General features: G+C 42.2%; 1 protein-coding gene across 1 annotated transcript in view; it reads right to left on the bottom strand.

Annotated features, from left to right (window-relative positions):
• PLXNC1 (plexin C1) overlaps positions 1 to 15914 on the bottom strand; it is a 147619-nt gene that overhangs the window by 57163 nt on the left and 74542 nt on the right. Inside the window, exons 10-11 of the mRNA XM_042992898.1 lie at positions 5112 to 5251; positions 2232 to 2411 (exon numbers count right to left, since the gene is read on the bottom strand). Of these exons, the coding sequence (XP_042848832.1) occupies positions 2232 to 2411; positions 5112 to 5251 (320 nt within the window). The remainder of the gene's footprint in view (positions 1 to 2231; positions 2412 to 5111; positions 5252 to 15914) is intronic.

The raw sequence follows: 15914 nt of genomic DNA, 5'->3' as shown, positions 1-15914 counted from the left end.
ACTGACCACAAATGCGTAGTTTTCAAGATACATAAATATAAAAATTCAGGTCAGATCTGGTTTTAATTCTAGGAAAATGCCCAAATTCTTTAACAGAATTTTGAGTCTTATTATATCATGTTGCCACATCTAATCAGATCATCGGCTGTACCTTGAAAAGGTTTCACTAAACAGAATTTTGTTTGATTGCTGTTTAATCTATATTAAGATCCTTCAATCTAACAATTTTCAAAATCAAACTCCCAACCTACCAATTATACTTTATTTAGGGAGATAGGGAACATTTTGGACAAGGTAAAATTATAAATGACATTAAAACGATAAATTCCCATTTGGTAGACCATATAAATAACAGCTACGTTCCCTCTCTCCAAAACCAAGCCAAATGATTTCACATATTCTCAGCACATAATCACATATAAGCAAAGTGGTCATTAGATGTGAAATAAACAGCTGTCCCCAGCTCCGGCTGCCCTCACACCCCCATTCATGTAGGTCATTCCAGGGGACAGGAGCCTGGGAAGGTCAGCTCTGTTCGCCAGCCGGGCCCAGGATGACAAGACCGGGAGGTGAGCCTGGGCAGGCCAATTTGTGTAGGGCAGAAGGAAGACATTAAGCCCTGAACCTCCAGTCACAAGAGTTGGGGGGGGCGGCGGAAGGGTCGAGCTGGCCTCATGCCAGCCTGTCGTCGTTACTAGAAAACGTGCTCTGCCAATGGCCAGACTGCCGAGCCACATTCTTGGCCAGGCAGACCTCAGAGACGCAGGCACAGAATATCACAGGTGACTGGACATTAAGAAGCCTCACACAATCACTATGTTTGCATCTGAAGCTAATGTTATATGTCGACTATACCTCAATTAAAAAATAATAAGGAAGCCTGATTTTATGGCAAAGCAGAACACTGGTGGTTCAGAGCACCGCAGCCTGGACCCAGACGGCCTGGGAGCCCAGGCAAGTTGTTTGAATGCTCTATGCTCGGTTTCCCCATCTGCTAAAGGGGCTATTCCTTCGGTGAGGATTAAATGAACTACTAGATACACCACACAAGGCACGTGGGGACTGTCACCTCAAGGCTCGCTTTTACTGATAGGAAGGATTTAGACCCAGAGCAGGGAGTGCAATGCTAGAGGCTTGGTTGGGGAATTTCCATTTTTCTCGTGCCAGTGTCAGAGGCACAGGTGTTGACGTCCTGACCCCCTAGTCCCTTGGAATGGGGCTGCATGTGGAGATAGGTTCTTTCAAGAGGTAATTAAGATGAAATGAGATCACGGGGGTGGGCCCTAATCCAATAATCTGACTGGTGACCTTATAAAAAGAGATTAGGACACCGACAGTCACAGAGGGAAAACCACGTGAAGGTACAAGGAGGTGACCATGTCTCCACAAGCCAAGAGAACAGGCCTCAGAAGAAACCAACCCTGACATCCACTTCTGACTTAATCTTAAGTAACAATACTATACGAGAAGTGTTTTTCTCCTGCGCTTTTTCTTTCTTTAAAAAAAAAAAAAAAGTTTATCTATAGTTTCATCTCGACAGTACTTTGAAAACTAGTTTCATGCTGTGTTGGTGAAATATCTTATTATGAAAACTGTCGTCAGGGTCATATTCCAAATCTGAACGTGAATTTAAAACTCAACTAGGCAGAGGACTGTTTTTATTTTACTTTTTTAATATATAGGAGTCATCTGGAAGAGTTTATTTTAGAATGTCAATCTCTCTTAGGGAGTATCTTCGAAATGTAGGTACTGCTTTTCATTTCCATAGCTCCCGATATCTCCTCAAATTATTCAAAACAGCGTACCCAAACCATTATGAAATGAAAGATGGAAGAAGAAGCTCAGTGTCATGGGCAGGAGCGAGGCGTGGTACCTTTGTATCAGAAAGGTAGGCTAAGAACGGATACCACAATTCAAAGACCATGGTGAAAGGCAAAAGATCATACAACCTGAAGAGAAACCAGAGTGCGAGCAAACGTTTTAGCCGTGAGTTTCCTGGCAGCCACAGCTCAGAGTAAAGCAGGACGTGCTCCCAGTATTCACGGTGGCAGTAGGAAGCAATCTGCTGGTCAGGAATATGTTTGGTTTCTAGGAATAAATCCTAAGGGGAATTCCGGGAGAGGAATTTAGCTAGGACTATTATTTCTGTATTTATTTGTGGAAAACCCATGACCTTTCCGCACATGGCCCCTTTAAACACAATGACAGAAAGACAGGAGTCTAGAAAGCACCTGATCCAGGTGGTGGCAGGATATATGAGGGAGCAGTGAGGCAGAGCAATATATGACAAGGGTCCCACAGATGTACAGTTCCCGCCATCGAATTGGATACACACATCCTTCATTTCTTTTCGGCTTGACGGTAGAGAGAATTTCATATGGGTGTCATTTAGCACGTGGCTGACCTGTATTCTAGAAAAGGGCAGAAAAACAACTCTTAAGTGACACAGACACGGAGCACAGTTGTGTGCCGAACATGACGGCGTACGAATTTTACTTGAACCGCAACAGTTCACAAACTATCAGAACAGCCGCACGTAAGTGCGGGTTCATCAGGGGCCACTTACCACGGTGGGGATCATCTGGGGCAGGGTTCCTCTTTCTTTTTTCATTTGTATGTTTTTATTTGCAAATGTCCCTTAGAAGTGGGGAAAGGAGAGGTAACCAGTTCCCTTAAGAAGTCCTATCAGTGGAACATGGACTGTGTAGGGTTTCCTGTTAACGTTGTTGGGTTTGAGAATGGCACGGTCCTTATCTGTGAGAGACATATACTGAAGTAGGTATGTGTCAAGGGATATGGTGTCTGGGAGGTGCTTTTAAAACCTCCAGCTACCCATGCTCCCCTCCTCTCCAAAAATGAAACCAGACTGGCAAGATGTTGGCAAGTTTGGAAGCTGGAGGATGGGTACGGAGAGGTTCACCACGCTCTTGTCTCTTGGGTATGCTTGGAAATTTCCACAATGAAAAGCATAAGAAAAAAGAAGTCCCAGTTAGACGGTAGAAGGGGAGAACTCCGCCCCAGGCAGAGATGGGGATTCTGCCATTCTAAGAACAGAGTGCCCATGACCAAAGTCCATGCCAAGAGCGCAGGGATCTCAGGGTCAATCAGCACCAGAGCCGAGCTGCCTCCCAAGGAGGTCTAGACGAGAAATTAGTTGGGAATATCCTGGGTGCTCCTGACATCCACAGGGCATGCCCTTGATGCCCCTCGGGAGTCAAAGCAGAGCCTTCTACAACATTCCCTCTGTAACCTGCACTTCCTCAGTACATCATGTCTACAATGACCCTCTAAAGCAAAAGATCACTAAGACTGGGTTGTGCTGAATAATTCTCAGCATGATTATGCTACGTGGGAATCTACTGTTACTACTTATAGGATATGCACATGATTATTAACATTAATGCACATATCCTTTAAGTAGTAATAATAGATCCTAACATAAGGCGAATTCAAGAAGCATCTGAGTCAGTGTGCATTTACACTACGGCAGATTTACATCCTAAGCTTTACATTCAGAGCAAAGCTCTAGGAAATTCATCGTAAAATGGCTAATCATTAAAATTCAAACTTGTTTATAAATTTTGGAAGGAGAGAGGTGGAAATGGGGGTCATTCCACTATTATCCTCGTATTTTTCCCTTCCGAATAATTAGGCATTTGAAAAATACCATATTAAAGGAGTGTGGGATTACAGCATGAACTCAGATATAGGATTAACTGGGTATTATGTTTACTGCTTGTGAACTTGGGTTCACCACTCTGATGTGGTTACTGAAATGCTACATGCAGAAAGGTCTCTGAGTCGTTTAATTGAATAACTGCAGTATCTCAGGACACATTCGGAATTGAAATGAGAGCATAAAGAGTCAAAAATAGGGAAACGCTCTGAAAACCGGCTTATTTGCCAGTGAAGGTGATTGCCTTTCAGCGAACACACAGGTGTCTAACTTCACAGATTTCAACACAACATGAAAGATTTGCGCAGGAAGGTATTTAGCCAGGATCAACGGTACCAAAACACCTATGCCGCATAGATACAGCCGCTCATGTGTGCTTGATAATTCTGGTAAATGGCAAAACACAGTGGAGCTACCAATGAACAGCTTTCTCCATCAAGATGACAGACATCCTAAATTTACTGTTAGGAGGGGAAGAGGATGGCAGTCATATGCAGCAAATGAATTAAAACAGAAAATTCGGTAAATAAGCGTGGCAGATTAAAATGCTGTGCAAATCTGTTTTAGTAGTTAAAACCCAAAACACCATGCTTCAGCAGATTGTCTTTGATGCATCCCCATGATGAGAATGAGCCCAGTATTCTACTTCATATAAACTGCAATGTCTTCTAACTTCAAATCAACCCAAACTTACAAAAGCTAGCAAGCAGAAAACTCAAATTATCTGTTGTGTTATTATTATTGCATCTCTTTTGGGGGTACGATTTGCACAAGGGTGTCAGTGAGACGTGGAAAAATTTTTTTCTCTCTCCAGGCTTCGTTGAAAGGACAAGTTAGGGGGGAAAGAAGTCATAGAAATAATGATGGTCAAATGGTACACTGACCAGATATCTGTGTTGGGGTGTTTGGTCTTTTTTTTTTTTTTAACTACTAATATATGTTCCAGTTAGTTATTAGTTGAGCCTGAGACCAATCCAGTAAAGAGAAGGCTACAAGGAATAATAGAACATGCCAGAACGTTTCTTTTTTCAGCTTTGGGTAATACATCGGAAGAGCTGTCATAGTTTTCCATCAGATTCCTAAGTATGCAACTATTTTTCTAAGCGCATCAGCTTCAAGATGATGTCTGTTACTCAAAATACTTGATTCTGGTAATGGAAATGAATCAAGACCTCAAAGAGGCAACATCCTGAAATTAGTGGGTTCTGAGGCTTTGGGGGCTTAGAGGGGACAGATTTTCTCACAGTTAGCTTCCAAAGCGGTGTTTAAATTATTCTACTTATTAAAATTATGTGATAACAAATATGTAGATGAACTGCCCACCTTGGCACGTGGAGATACTTTGAAAAGATTATAATCACAATGATACTCTTTTGGCATAAGTGAAAGCTTTTTACTATATTACCAAGGATAAATTACTATGATTTCAACTCACACATCCTTATCACAAGTACTGGTTCCTTTCAGGATCATTGTAATGTTGGATGCCTGGCTAAAGTTTGCTCCCGTGACGATCACGTTACTTTTCCCTAAAGTCGATATTTTCCGTGGCTCAATGGACTTAATGTAGAAGACCTGTTGGAAATAAAGATTAACACACAAGATCAAAGCTAAGAAGTGGCATTGTTCCAAAAAATCTGTTTACGCGCTGCAGTTCGAAGAAATCACTGGGAAATTACGACATTTTGCAAACACAAGCAGACAGTGTTTAATGAAATCAATGAATTCAAGGAAGAGTGCTGAAGATTCATGTCTCTCAACATGCGACAGCATGAGGTCAAACCAATTAGTCTTTGTCTCACAAGACAGTTGAAAATACAGTTGAAGAGTCTGACATTCTGTCTGAAGAGTGAGATCTCACTGGTGTCTCAAAAATGCTCACGGCCTCTGGAGGCTCACAATATAACAAAATGAAGAAAAAGACAAGGAATCCACTGATGATAGGCCAACAAGAGTTATCATTAAGCTGGAAGAAATGTTATTCTGGATAAATTTAATTCCCAAGAAAGCAGTGTCTATTTTTTTTCAGTTTTTTTTTCCCCCCAGTTAGGCTATTTGAATCAAGGGGTATATTGCAGGGGAAAACCTCCAGAAATCAACTTGTTCAGTCACCTAATATCAAGTACTTGGATGCCAAACCACTGTGGTCAACAGTTTCCTCTCCACGGCACCCATTATAACCTTTATCAGGCCTTTCTTTATCACGAAAATTTCCCATGTGATAACCTGCTCCCTGAGGCCCCATATCACGTAGACTTTTGCACCTTACTTCTTTACTTGCAAAGCCTGATTAAATTCTCCTTAAACAGATGGGGTGGGGGCTTTATTTGCTGGTAGACATCACTTTCCTTTCAAAGACAAGACAATCGTGATTTCTTTCACTTTTCTTCTCCAGATGTCACCATCTCCCATTTTGATCATTCTGTTATTCTTTGTACAGACCGCTCCCCAGCACGTCTGTATTCTTCTACAATATGGTGACTAAAACAGGACAGAAAAATTCTCTCCGGCCAATATAAAATACAGTTCTTCAGCACCAGTGCATTTCATACTCACACTCTTGACATTTGGAAACAACCCCAAGTCCAGAGACGCATAATCACGTGAAATCTGGCTAAGCCACAGATGCCAACTGTAGCCACATAGAGGCTAAAATCTAGGAGGAAGCCACTTACGGCACTGGGAGAGCATCAGTTGTGCCCAACACCTGTCTACCACCTGCTTCTTGAAGCAGCCTCATATTCTCTGCTCCTTCATATGTGTAATGCTCATCATGATGGACTTGCCAGGCTGTTTGGGCTGCCCCTTCTGCTGTGAGGGATGTTTTATTCTCTTCCTCGGCAAACACACGTGCTATATGGTAGAGCGGTCACCATCGCTCATTATCACTATGGATTGGTTCTGCAGGTTGAGGTAAATTCATCGTTAATGTCATCACAGCCATGATGTAAGGTGACAGAGAATTGATTTCGGTGGCAGAATTTATTTTAATCACTTAGTAGAGGACTTTAGTCCCATATTTATAGAATCATGAAGGGTCTGAAAGGGTCACTTTAATTATTCTGTTATACTTGACTGCCTTTTATGGGGGAAATTATCTGCACGAGTGGTACTTGGAATGGGGGGATTAGCAAAGACTTCAAGATAAATCCCTTGCAAATGTCAAGTGTGTGCTATATAGCAGAAGGCTTACTCTTCGCTCTGACATGGTGACAGCTAAGTGAACAAGTATTTATTGAACACGTACAGGGTCCCTAGAACAGTGCTAGGTGTTTGTCTGTAGCAAGCCAAATCCAGTCCATCGCCTGCCTTCGGATGGCCCGTGAAAAAAATGTCAAAGAAGTAATAATGTTCCACGACATGTGAGAATACATGCATTCTGATATTAGTGTCCACAAAGAAAGTTTTTCTGGATCACAGCCACACCTGTTCATTTACGTACTGCCTGCGGCTGCGTTCGCACTACAGGGACAGAATAGTTGTGGCAGGGACCGCAGGGCTCCCAACGCCTAAACCATTCACTGTCTGGCTCTTTGTAGAAAAAAATGTGCCAACCCTTGCACAGTACAAGTCCACTGCCCTTCTTAAGGAGGCAAGATGGGACTGTGTTTCGTTTCGTTTCATGTGAATCCCAACGAAGACTCACATACACATCCAAGTCGGCCGAGAGCCCCACGTTTCTTTCCGGACAGCCCTTCTGGATTCCTGTGTTTATACTGTGATATCTCCTCAAGCAAGATGTTCGAACACCCCCAAGTAAATGCTACTTCTCTACTCTCAGGAGAGGATAAAAAGAGCCTTATAACTAATGTAAAAAATATTTTCAGGGGGTTATATTTTGCTCCTTAAATGGTTCTGGAAACATCAGAAGACCCACCACGTTGCCTTATTAACTTCTTATTTCTCCCTGAGCAGAGACAGCCCTGCTACTTCGAAAGGATTTTATTTTTAAACCTTATTGTTTAGAGAAGTTTCCATTGGCTGTCTACGATGAAATCCAGCCCGGTCTGTCTCTTGAAAGCCGATGCTTCCAGTCTATTTGCAAAGAGGGTCCGATTAGTTGTCCTTTGTTTGCTTGGAGAACCTCTCTTAATGTTAATAAGTGAGTTAAAGAGCCACCAAGAGGACCTCATCAAATCAACTGTGCAGGTGTACAAGGAAAAAAAGAAAACGAGAGGGTAGCTATATGGCTGTCCTGTATGGCTGCAACAATTCTTAGAAATATAACATTTTCTATTTTTACTACTAAAGGTTTTTGAAAATCCTCTACAGACAGAAGGCAAAGAATGATCTCCCGACAAATGTTGCACACACTTATTGTAGATCTATTTTATATTTTAATCAAGAGTTAATTTCACAGCCTGGCATGAAGCAGTGGGCCCAGGAGCTGACACATAGTAGGGGTTAATTTAAAAACATAATCTAGTTTGATCCGAAAAGACACTTCCTTAAAGCCTTACAGTGAGATCCTGCCCTCATCTTAGGTCCAAGAATTTCCATATGTCAAATCAAAATGCCTCTGACAGCAACCTTCACAATCTGTGTTGTCCAGCAATTAACCTCAGAATAGTCTACTTCCTGTCAACTACATTTTAAAGACCTAAGAGTTATTTCTAAATGGCTGCCCAATTGTAAATTATTTAATAAGGTCCTACGAACCTGGTTGCTCATGAATTTAGATCACTCCCTATTTTGTATATGAGAGCACATTAGAAACTGGTTAATTTGGTGATTACAGAATACCCGGCTATTTTTATTTTTTTAAAACAAAGTCGTTCTAAGATATTGGAAACAGCACAACCACTAAGAAATAGTTTTTTCTGAAAAGGTCTACGAGGATTGCTTCTGACAGTAAGAGTACTTTTTTTGTGAAGTCTGACGTCAACACAATTCAAATTACCATGACATTAATGGAGAAAATACTGCTATGATTGAAAAGAATATGGGAAAGAGGTGCATTAGGAAGGCTCAGTTTATTAAGACCAAATTGTACTCTATTAATCTGTTTAAAAAAAAAAAAATCTGAATATAGCAAAGCTCTCTGTAGGCCTGGACCTGAATCGACACTCAGTAAAACGTCTCTCAGAGTTTCACTGGTGAAATTAGTTCAAACAGGACTGCATAAAAAGTCACATGGATTCAAAACCAGCTGGAAATCTGAAACCAAAGGACATTAGAGAGATGAAAGGTAGCACAACTAATTAAAGGAAAGTGTCCTGTAGGGCCCTACAGGGGTGAATATTTGGTTCGGCATTATTTAACATCTTTATTAATGACTGAGAAGGATGGAAGTAATGTATTCATGAAATGTATAAATTGAAAAGAGCAGTGACCGGCAGCGGTGATGGGCAAAGTATAAAAGGAGGTGAGACATGGAAAGAAAATCCAACGCCACCAAAGAAAAATTAGAGCACTAGATAGAACAACATGGTCCTCCGTCTGCTTTGCTCGGCCCCCAGGTGAACGCTCCTTCATGGGGTCCCCAGTAGAGGCCCCAGGAAACTTGGGACGTAACCTCCAGTTGGTCCCAGGAAGGACCAAGGGTCAGAACGGCAACTGAGATGGCCCTTGTGAAGGTCCTGTGCTGAGAGATCAAGGCTCATTTCTCTGACCCGGGGACCCTGAGGTGGGGCCGCCAAGGCCACTCCACAAAGGTGTCACTCTTGGCCACTGAACTTTTTGAATGTGGCAACGCAGAACTGGGCTGGGTGACCGGGACTCCAAGACAGGTAACTCTTGGAGGTAACTCCTCCCCTCCACAGAGACCCCTGACTGCGAATTAGGCTCAGCCACTCCAAATCCACCCCTCTGCTGAGTTTCCAGTCAGCACGTGGTTCTTGCTGCTCCACTCTCCTAGGGGCCTCAGTTTCCCATCTTGAGCCTCTTCTCCTCTCCCTGTCCTGGAGAGGATACCAGCCTGGCCTGGGCCTGAATCCTCCATTCTGACCACACCCTGACCTCCCCTCCCCTCTGGAGGCTTCGATACTAACACACTGCCTTCGTAGCCTGTCGCCCCACCCATGTCGGCACCACCGATGCCAAGAGAAGCCAATGTTAGTTTTCTCCCTTCCAGATTGATCTTTTCCATCAATATGACATCATTTAATACTTGTTTATATTCAGTTGAGGTCATACAATGGAGAGTAGTGGTTAAAGCAGGGGGCTCTGGAGTCAGACTGCCTGGGTTCAAATCTCTTGCCTATTATTTACTACCTACTTACCCTCTATAAGCCAACATTTCTTCATCTATAAAATGGGAAAAAATAGGTCCATTGTGAGGCTTACAGAAACAGATATTCTGAGCTCAGGATATAGCATCGGCTCAACAAATACAGGTCACCACTATTTAATTTAGTACGTTCTGGAACTCCTTCTTACATCTTCTGATGTACATACACACTCAACTGCTTCATGAAAATGAATTTTCCTTCCTCCAAAATATTAGAAGTTCTACAGCGTAAGCTCCTTGAGGACACACATTGTGACCACCTGTCTAGCACATAGTAGGTGATCAATAAACACATTTTATTAAAAAAAGGTTTTTTATGTTTTATTTATTTTTGAGTGAAAGCAAGAGACAGAGAGAGAGACAGAGCTCAAGCGGAGGAGGGGCAGAGAGAGAGGGAGACACAGAATCCGAAGCAGGCTCCAGGCTCTGAGCTGTCAGCACAGAGCCCCATGTGGGGCTCGAACTCCCGAGCTGTGAGATTGTGACCTGAGCCGAAGTCAGACGCTCAACCGGCTGAACCACCCAGGTGCCCCTCAACAACCACATTTTATTTTATTTTTTTTATTTTTTATTTTTTTTTTATTTTTGGGACAGAGAGAGACAGAGCATGAACAGGGGAGGGGCAGAGAGAGAGGGAGACACAGAATCGGAAACAGGCTCCAGGCTCCGAGCCATCAGCCCAGAGCCTGACGCGGGGCTCGAACTCACGGACCGCGAGATCGTGACCTGGCTGAAGTCGGACGCTTAACCGACTGCGCCACCCAGGCGCCCCAACAACCACATTTTAAACGCACGGGTACATGAACAATTGCAGGTGAATCCCACAGCGCCTCGCACGTGCTACGCCCATAGAAGCTACTCCACAAGGTCTGTGTTAAACTTAATTTCACTTTTAGAGGTAAGGTCTCTGCAAGGGTCAGTGTGGATTACCTGTGAGAAATTAAAACGCACATTCAGAGGTGGAGGAGGATAAGACGAGGTGGTGCAAGGAAGAAAAAGTAAGAACCACGTGAACGTAAATCCCCCAAAGACAGGAGACATGGCTTCGTAGGGCGTATTTCCACCCTAGAGAGACAAGCACACTGCAAGGAATAACACATATTACAGCCACACCGTATCATCGATCTTCACATCCTTTCTCCGAGAACAGGAAAGAGAGGGCAGCCACCTCTTCTCACAGCAGGTGGAGGCACCAGATAGAAGACTGTTTAAGAAAAGGAAGGAAAAGAGGTGAGTGCCGGGCGACAGGGCCAACCGTCTGAGACAGACCAGCCTTCAGAGCTGAAAATACTTCTCATCCAAAGGGCAAACCCAGGGTTTTGAGTTCATTTCCCTCTTTTGGTGGTACCTTTCCTTAATGCAGCCCCTCCCAATAAATGACAGCACATACGGGAAGGTCAGGTGAAGAGACTGAGGATACGGTCGTGACACCGTGAGGGCAGCAGGCCCAAACCGTGATCGCACCAGGAACCCCATGTCCTAAATGCTGTGTCCTTGGACGAGCAAATGCATACATTAAAAGACAAATGTCTCAAGTAGCATCCTACTGCTGCTGAAGAACAAAACCAAAACTCCTATGCCTGGTGTAGAAGACCCCAGAGATTCAGGCCACGGGGTCTTTTAGGCCTTGTGTCCCACAGGTTCCTGCATCCTTCTGTTCCAGGCAATTCAATTACGTGGGGTCTCCTATAACAGACGCCCTGGAATTTTCTGGCAACCCACTATACTTTTGCCTATGCTGGCCCCTCTGCTTAGAACACCCACTCCTCTGTTTTCATGTGTCTCGTCCCTCAACGGTTGGCTGAAATGCCATCTCTGTCTATCAATCCATCCATCAATCAAAGCCCTAACCAACCACACTGATTAAGTGTTTTTAGCTGCCAGGCATTGGGCTTAAATAAACAGGAATGACTAAGACAAGTCTGCAGGCACAGAGAGCCTCTCCGGGTTTTGTGTACTTTCTGGTACTTCTCCTATGTTAGTATTTTTTTTTATCTTATATTCTTACTTGTGTACTTATGTATAAGATTCTTGAGATTGACAGAGACACATGTGTTTGATTCATCTGTGTCCTCCTCTTTGTACCCGTGCAGCTCAATATAATGGTGTCTACTGGGTGCTCAATACACATGTGTAGCAAGAGCCAATCCCAGCTCAGCATCATGAAGCCTAAGGTCGTGTCTACACCATTCACATCTCCTGTCTCCAGTGCCTGGCAAACAGGAAGCACTCGATACATAGGTGACGTGGGAAGATGCATTGAGAGAAAGTTCTCAGTGGCTTCTCTGCTAGGAAAAGTGTTCACCACTTCATTTGAGGCCAACACAAGACCCGAACTGGAAACGCAGATTTACATATCCATGTGACAAGGAACGGCACTGGTGTATGCCAGAGCATGAGAAAGCCCTCCTGCGATCAATACTACTCCATTCCCTATTAACCCAAATAGAGAAGATTCTGTTCGAAGCCACATGTTAAAAAAAAACATTCCAGGATCAACAAAATACCTTTCTCCAAAGAAAGAAGGGTCATTCACACAGCAGCACTAAAGACATTGCCTGGGCTTTTGGTTATTTTCAGCCAGTTCCTTTAACCACATGGTGTCAAAGGTCAAAAGGAATGGGGAGACACAATGCAGGAAACCAGGATGCAGTGACTTTTTTATAACATAAAAGAAATTTTAAAAGTCATTGCCTGGATCACCACTCAGCAATAAAAAGGAACACACTATTGACCCATAAAAGAACTTGGATGAATTTCCAGAGAATTATGTTGCGTTAAAAAGGCCAATCCCAAAAGGACTCATTTTGGATGATTCCATTTAAATAGACTCCTTGAAATGATAAAATTATAGAAACGGAGAACAGATTAGTAGATGCCAGGGATCAGAAAGGGGGAGTGGGAGGGAGAAGGGAAGGGAGTGTGGTGATAGAGCTGTTCTGTCCCTTGACTGTTGTCACTGTCAATATCCTGGTTGTGATATTGTGTTATGGGTTTTGCAAGATGTTACTATTGGGGGAAAGTGGGCAAAAGATATCGAGGGTCTCTCTTGTTTTCATACAAGTACATGTGAATCTACAATTCCCTCAAAATAAAAAGTTTAATTTTTTCCCAAAAAGTCTTAAAAAAGAAAAGTTGGAAGACTCACACTTTCCGGTTTCAAAACTTATTACAAAGCTACAGTAATCAAAACAGTGTGACACAGGCACAAAGACAGACCTACAGACTAGTGGAAGAGAACAGATAGCCCAGAAGGAAACTCTTGCATATCTGGCCAAATGGTTTTTGATAAGGGAGCCAAGACCATTAAATAGGAAAAGGACGGTCTTTTCAACAAATGGTGTTGGGAGAACTGGATATCCACATGGGAAAGAATGAAGTTGGACCTTTACCTTATGCCATATATGAAAATTAACTCAAAATGGATCAAATACCTAAACGTAAGAATTAAAACTATATAACTCTTGGGGCTCCTGGGTGGCTCAGTCGGTTGATTGTCCAACTCTGGGTTTTGGCTCAGCCTGTGATCTCGTGGTTGGTGGGATCAAACCCCACGTTGGACTCTGCACTGGGCATGGAGTCTGCTTGAGATTCTCTCTCCCTCTGCCTCTGCACCTCCCCTGCCCTTTCTTTCTCAAAATAAATAAACATCAAAAAAAAAAAAAAACACCCACCAAAAACCTATAAAACTCTTAGAAGAAAATATGGGAGAAAAGCTTCATGGCAACGGATTTGGCAATGGTTTCTTGGATGGGACACCGAAAGCACAGATTAAAAAAAGAGAGAGATAAACTGGACTTCATCAAAATTAAGAACTTCTGTGCATCAAAGGATACTATCAACAGAGTGAAAAGGCAACCTATGGAATGGGAGAAAATATTTGCAAGTCATGTGTCTGACAAGATGTTGATATCCAGAATCTATAAAGAACTCCTATAACTCCATAACAACAACAAAAAACAAACCACCTGATTAAAAAATGGGCAAAGGACCTGAATAGACGTTTCTCCAAAGAAGATACACAGATGGCCAACAAGTGCATTGTAAGATGCTCAACATCACTAATCTTTAGGGAATACAAATCAAAACCACAATGAAATACCACCTTATATCCACTTACAATGGCTACCATTAAAACAACAACAACAACAACAGTAACACAAAAATAACAAGAGCTGAGAGGATTTGGAGAAATTGGAATGCTTGCACACGGTTGGTGGGAATCTAAAACGGCAGACTACTATGAAAAACTGCATGGAATTCCCCTCCAAAATTAAAAATAGAATTACCTTATGATTCAGCAATTCCCCTTTTGGATATATACCCAGAAGAATTGAAAACAGCCTTCAAGAGATATTTGTACACCTATGTTTATTGCAGCATTATTTACAATAGCCAAAAGATAGAGGCAACCCAAGTGTCCATCCACAGATGAATGGAAAAACAAAATGTACTATAGACACACAGTGGAATATTTTTCAGCCTTAAAAATAAGGAAATTCTGACCCATGCTGATATGGATGAACCTGGAGGACATCACGTTAAATGAAATAAGCCAATGACCAAAAGAAAAATCCTGTATGATTCTACTTACATGAAGTCCCTAGTGTAATCAATTTCATAGAGAGAGGAAGTAGAATGGTGGTTGCCAGGGGCTGGGGGTGGGGGAAGAGAAAACGGGAAGTTATTTTTTAATGGGCATGAGGTTTCAGTTTTGCCAGATGAAATATGTTCTGGGGATGGTTGGTGGTGATGGTCGCACAACTGTGTGAAGGTATTTAACACTACTGAGCTGTACGCTTAAAAGTGGCAAAGATGTAAACTGTGTTAGGTGTGCTTTACTAAACTCGAAAAAAAAAAAACCCAACTAAAATGACAACAAAGGATAAATTTAATTTTTTAAAAAAGCCACCGCCTCCTTGATCCAAATACCTGTCACTACGCCTTTGTTTTAGAAGCCAATGGTAAGAGAAGAGAAGCCCACCCCTTAATAAAACCTCAAAGACTTTTCAAATCTGGAGATATTGGCACACCGAGCCTTTCTAATGCCTTTAATTAACTTCATAATCCATCATGATTCACGTTCCCTCTCCCTGTTAGTTATTCACCTAAAGTTACCATCAACTTTTCGGTAGTGATGAAAAATGTGCTACTTATCTATATTGGCACTTGACCTTAAATAACAGCAAATGGATACATCGAAGCCATAGATTAGTCATGAAATAGAAAACCAAGCCTTTTTTAGAAAAAGAAATGTTGTTTTTAATTTGTCTGCTCCTGCTAGACCTCCCGATTAATAAGATCGAGAACTTACCCTTTCTTGTTTGTCACCACATAGCACATGCTCAATTAACTTCTGTCAACTCACTGAAGCCAGTCATTCTAAGCATGGCCACTATTGTCTGCCCAGAAACGTTTACATGGTCATGTCCTTTTTTTCCCAAACATGTCTGTTGGTGGAACTTGGTGATTTACTATGATGAAAATAAGAGGAATTTCCAAGGAAATTTCATGGAAAATATCTTTCCATGAAAAAAATTCAGGGGGAAATGGGGGGAGATGTGGGTGTGTGTATATATGTATGTACATATGGATGTATGGATATATGTATATGGTTGATATATACATATATATGTATACACACACATATGGCAACAACTCTTTGTTTTGGCACTATTAACTCTGGGTTAGATCATCTCTATAACGTAAAGATGGGCAATCTGAATGAGGTTAGTTTGTATACTTTGCATAGACTCCCCTCACCCCACATAACCCCCAGGAATACAACTGTAATACGTGGTTCGAATCGAAGTCCCCTCAGTGCTATGTGTTACATGCTTCCTTCTACCTCCTCCTGAGTGAGCCACAAAGTCACCTTTAAAATTTCACTCCTCCTGGAACAATATCATTTTTCATAATTATAGAATTTTAATTTCTTTTATGTGAGTGTGCAGCCTTTGATGTATTGAGCCAATTAAGGGAAACTTGGTTAAAAATCAAAAGTAGAAA

The sequence above is a fragment of the Panthera tigris genome, chromosome B4 (genome assembly GCF_018350195.1).
Source record: "Panthera tigris isolate Pti1 chromosome B4, P.tigris_Pti1_mat1.1, whole genome shotgun sequence".
In the NCBI taxonomy this organism is placed as follows: domain Eukaryota; kingdom Metazoa; phylum Chordata; class Mammalia; order Carnivora; family Felidae; genus Panthera; species Panthera tigris.
Note: the sequence above shows the minus strand (reverse complement) of the source record. Positions and strands in the feature narration are given on the sequence as shown.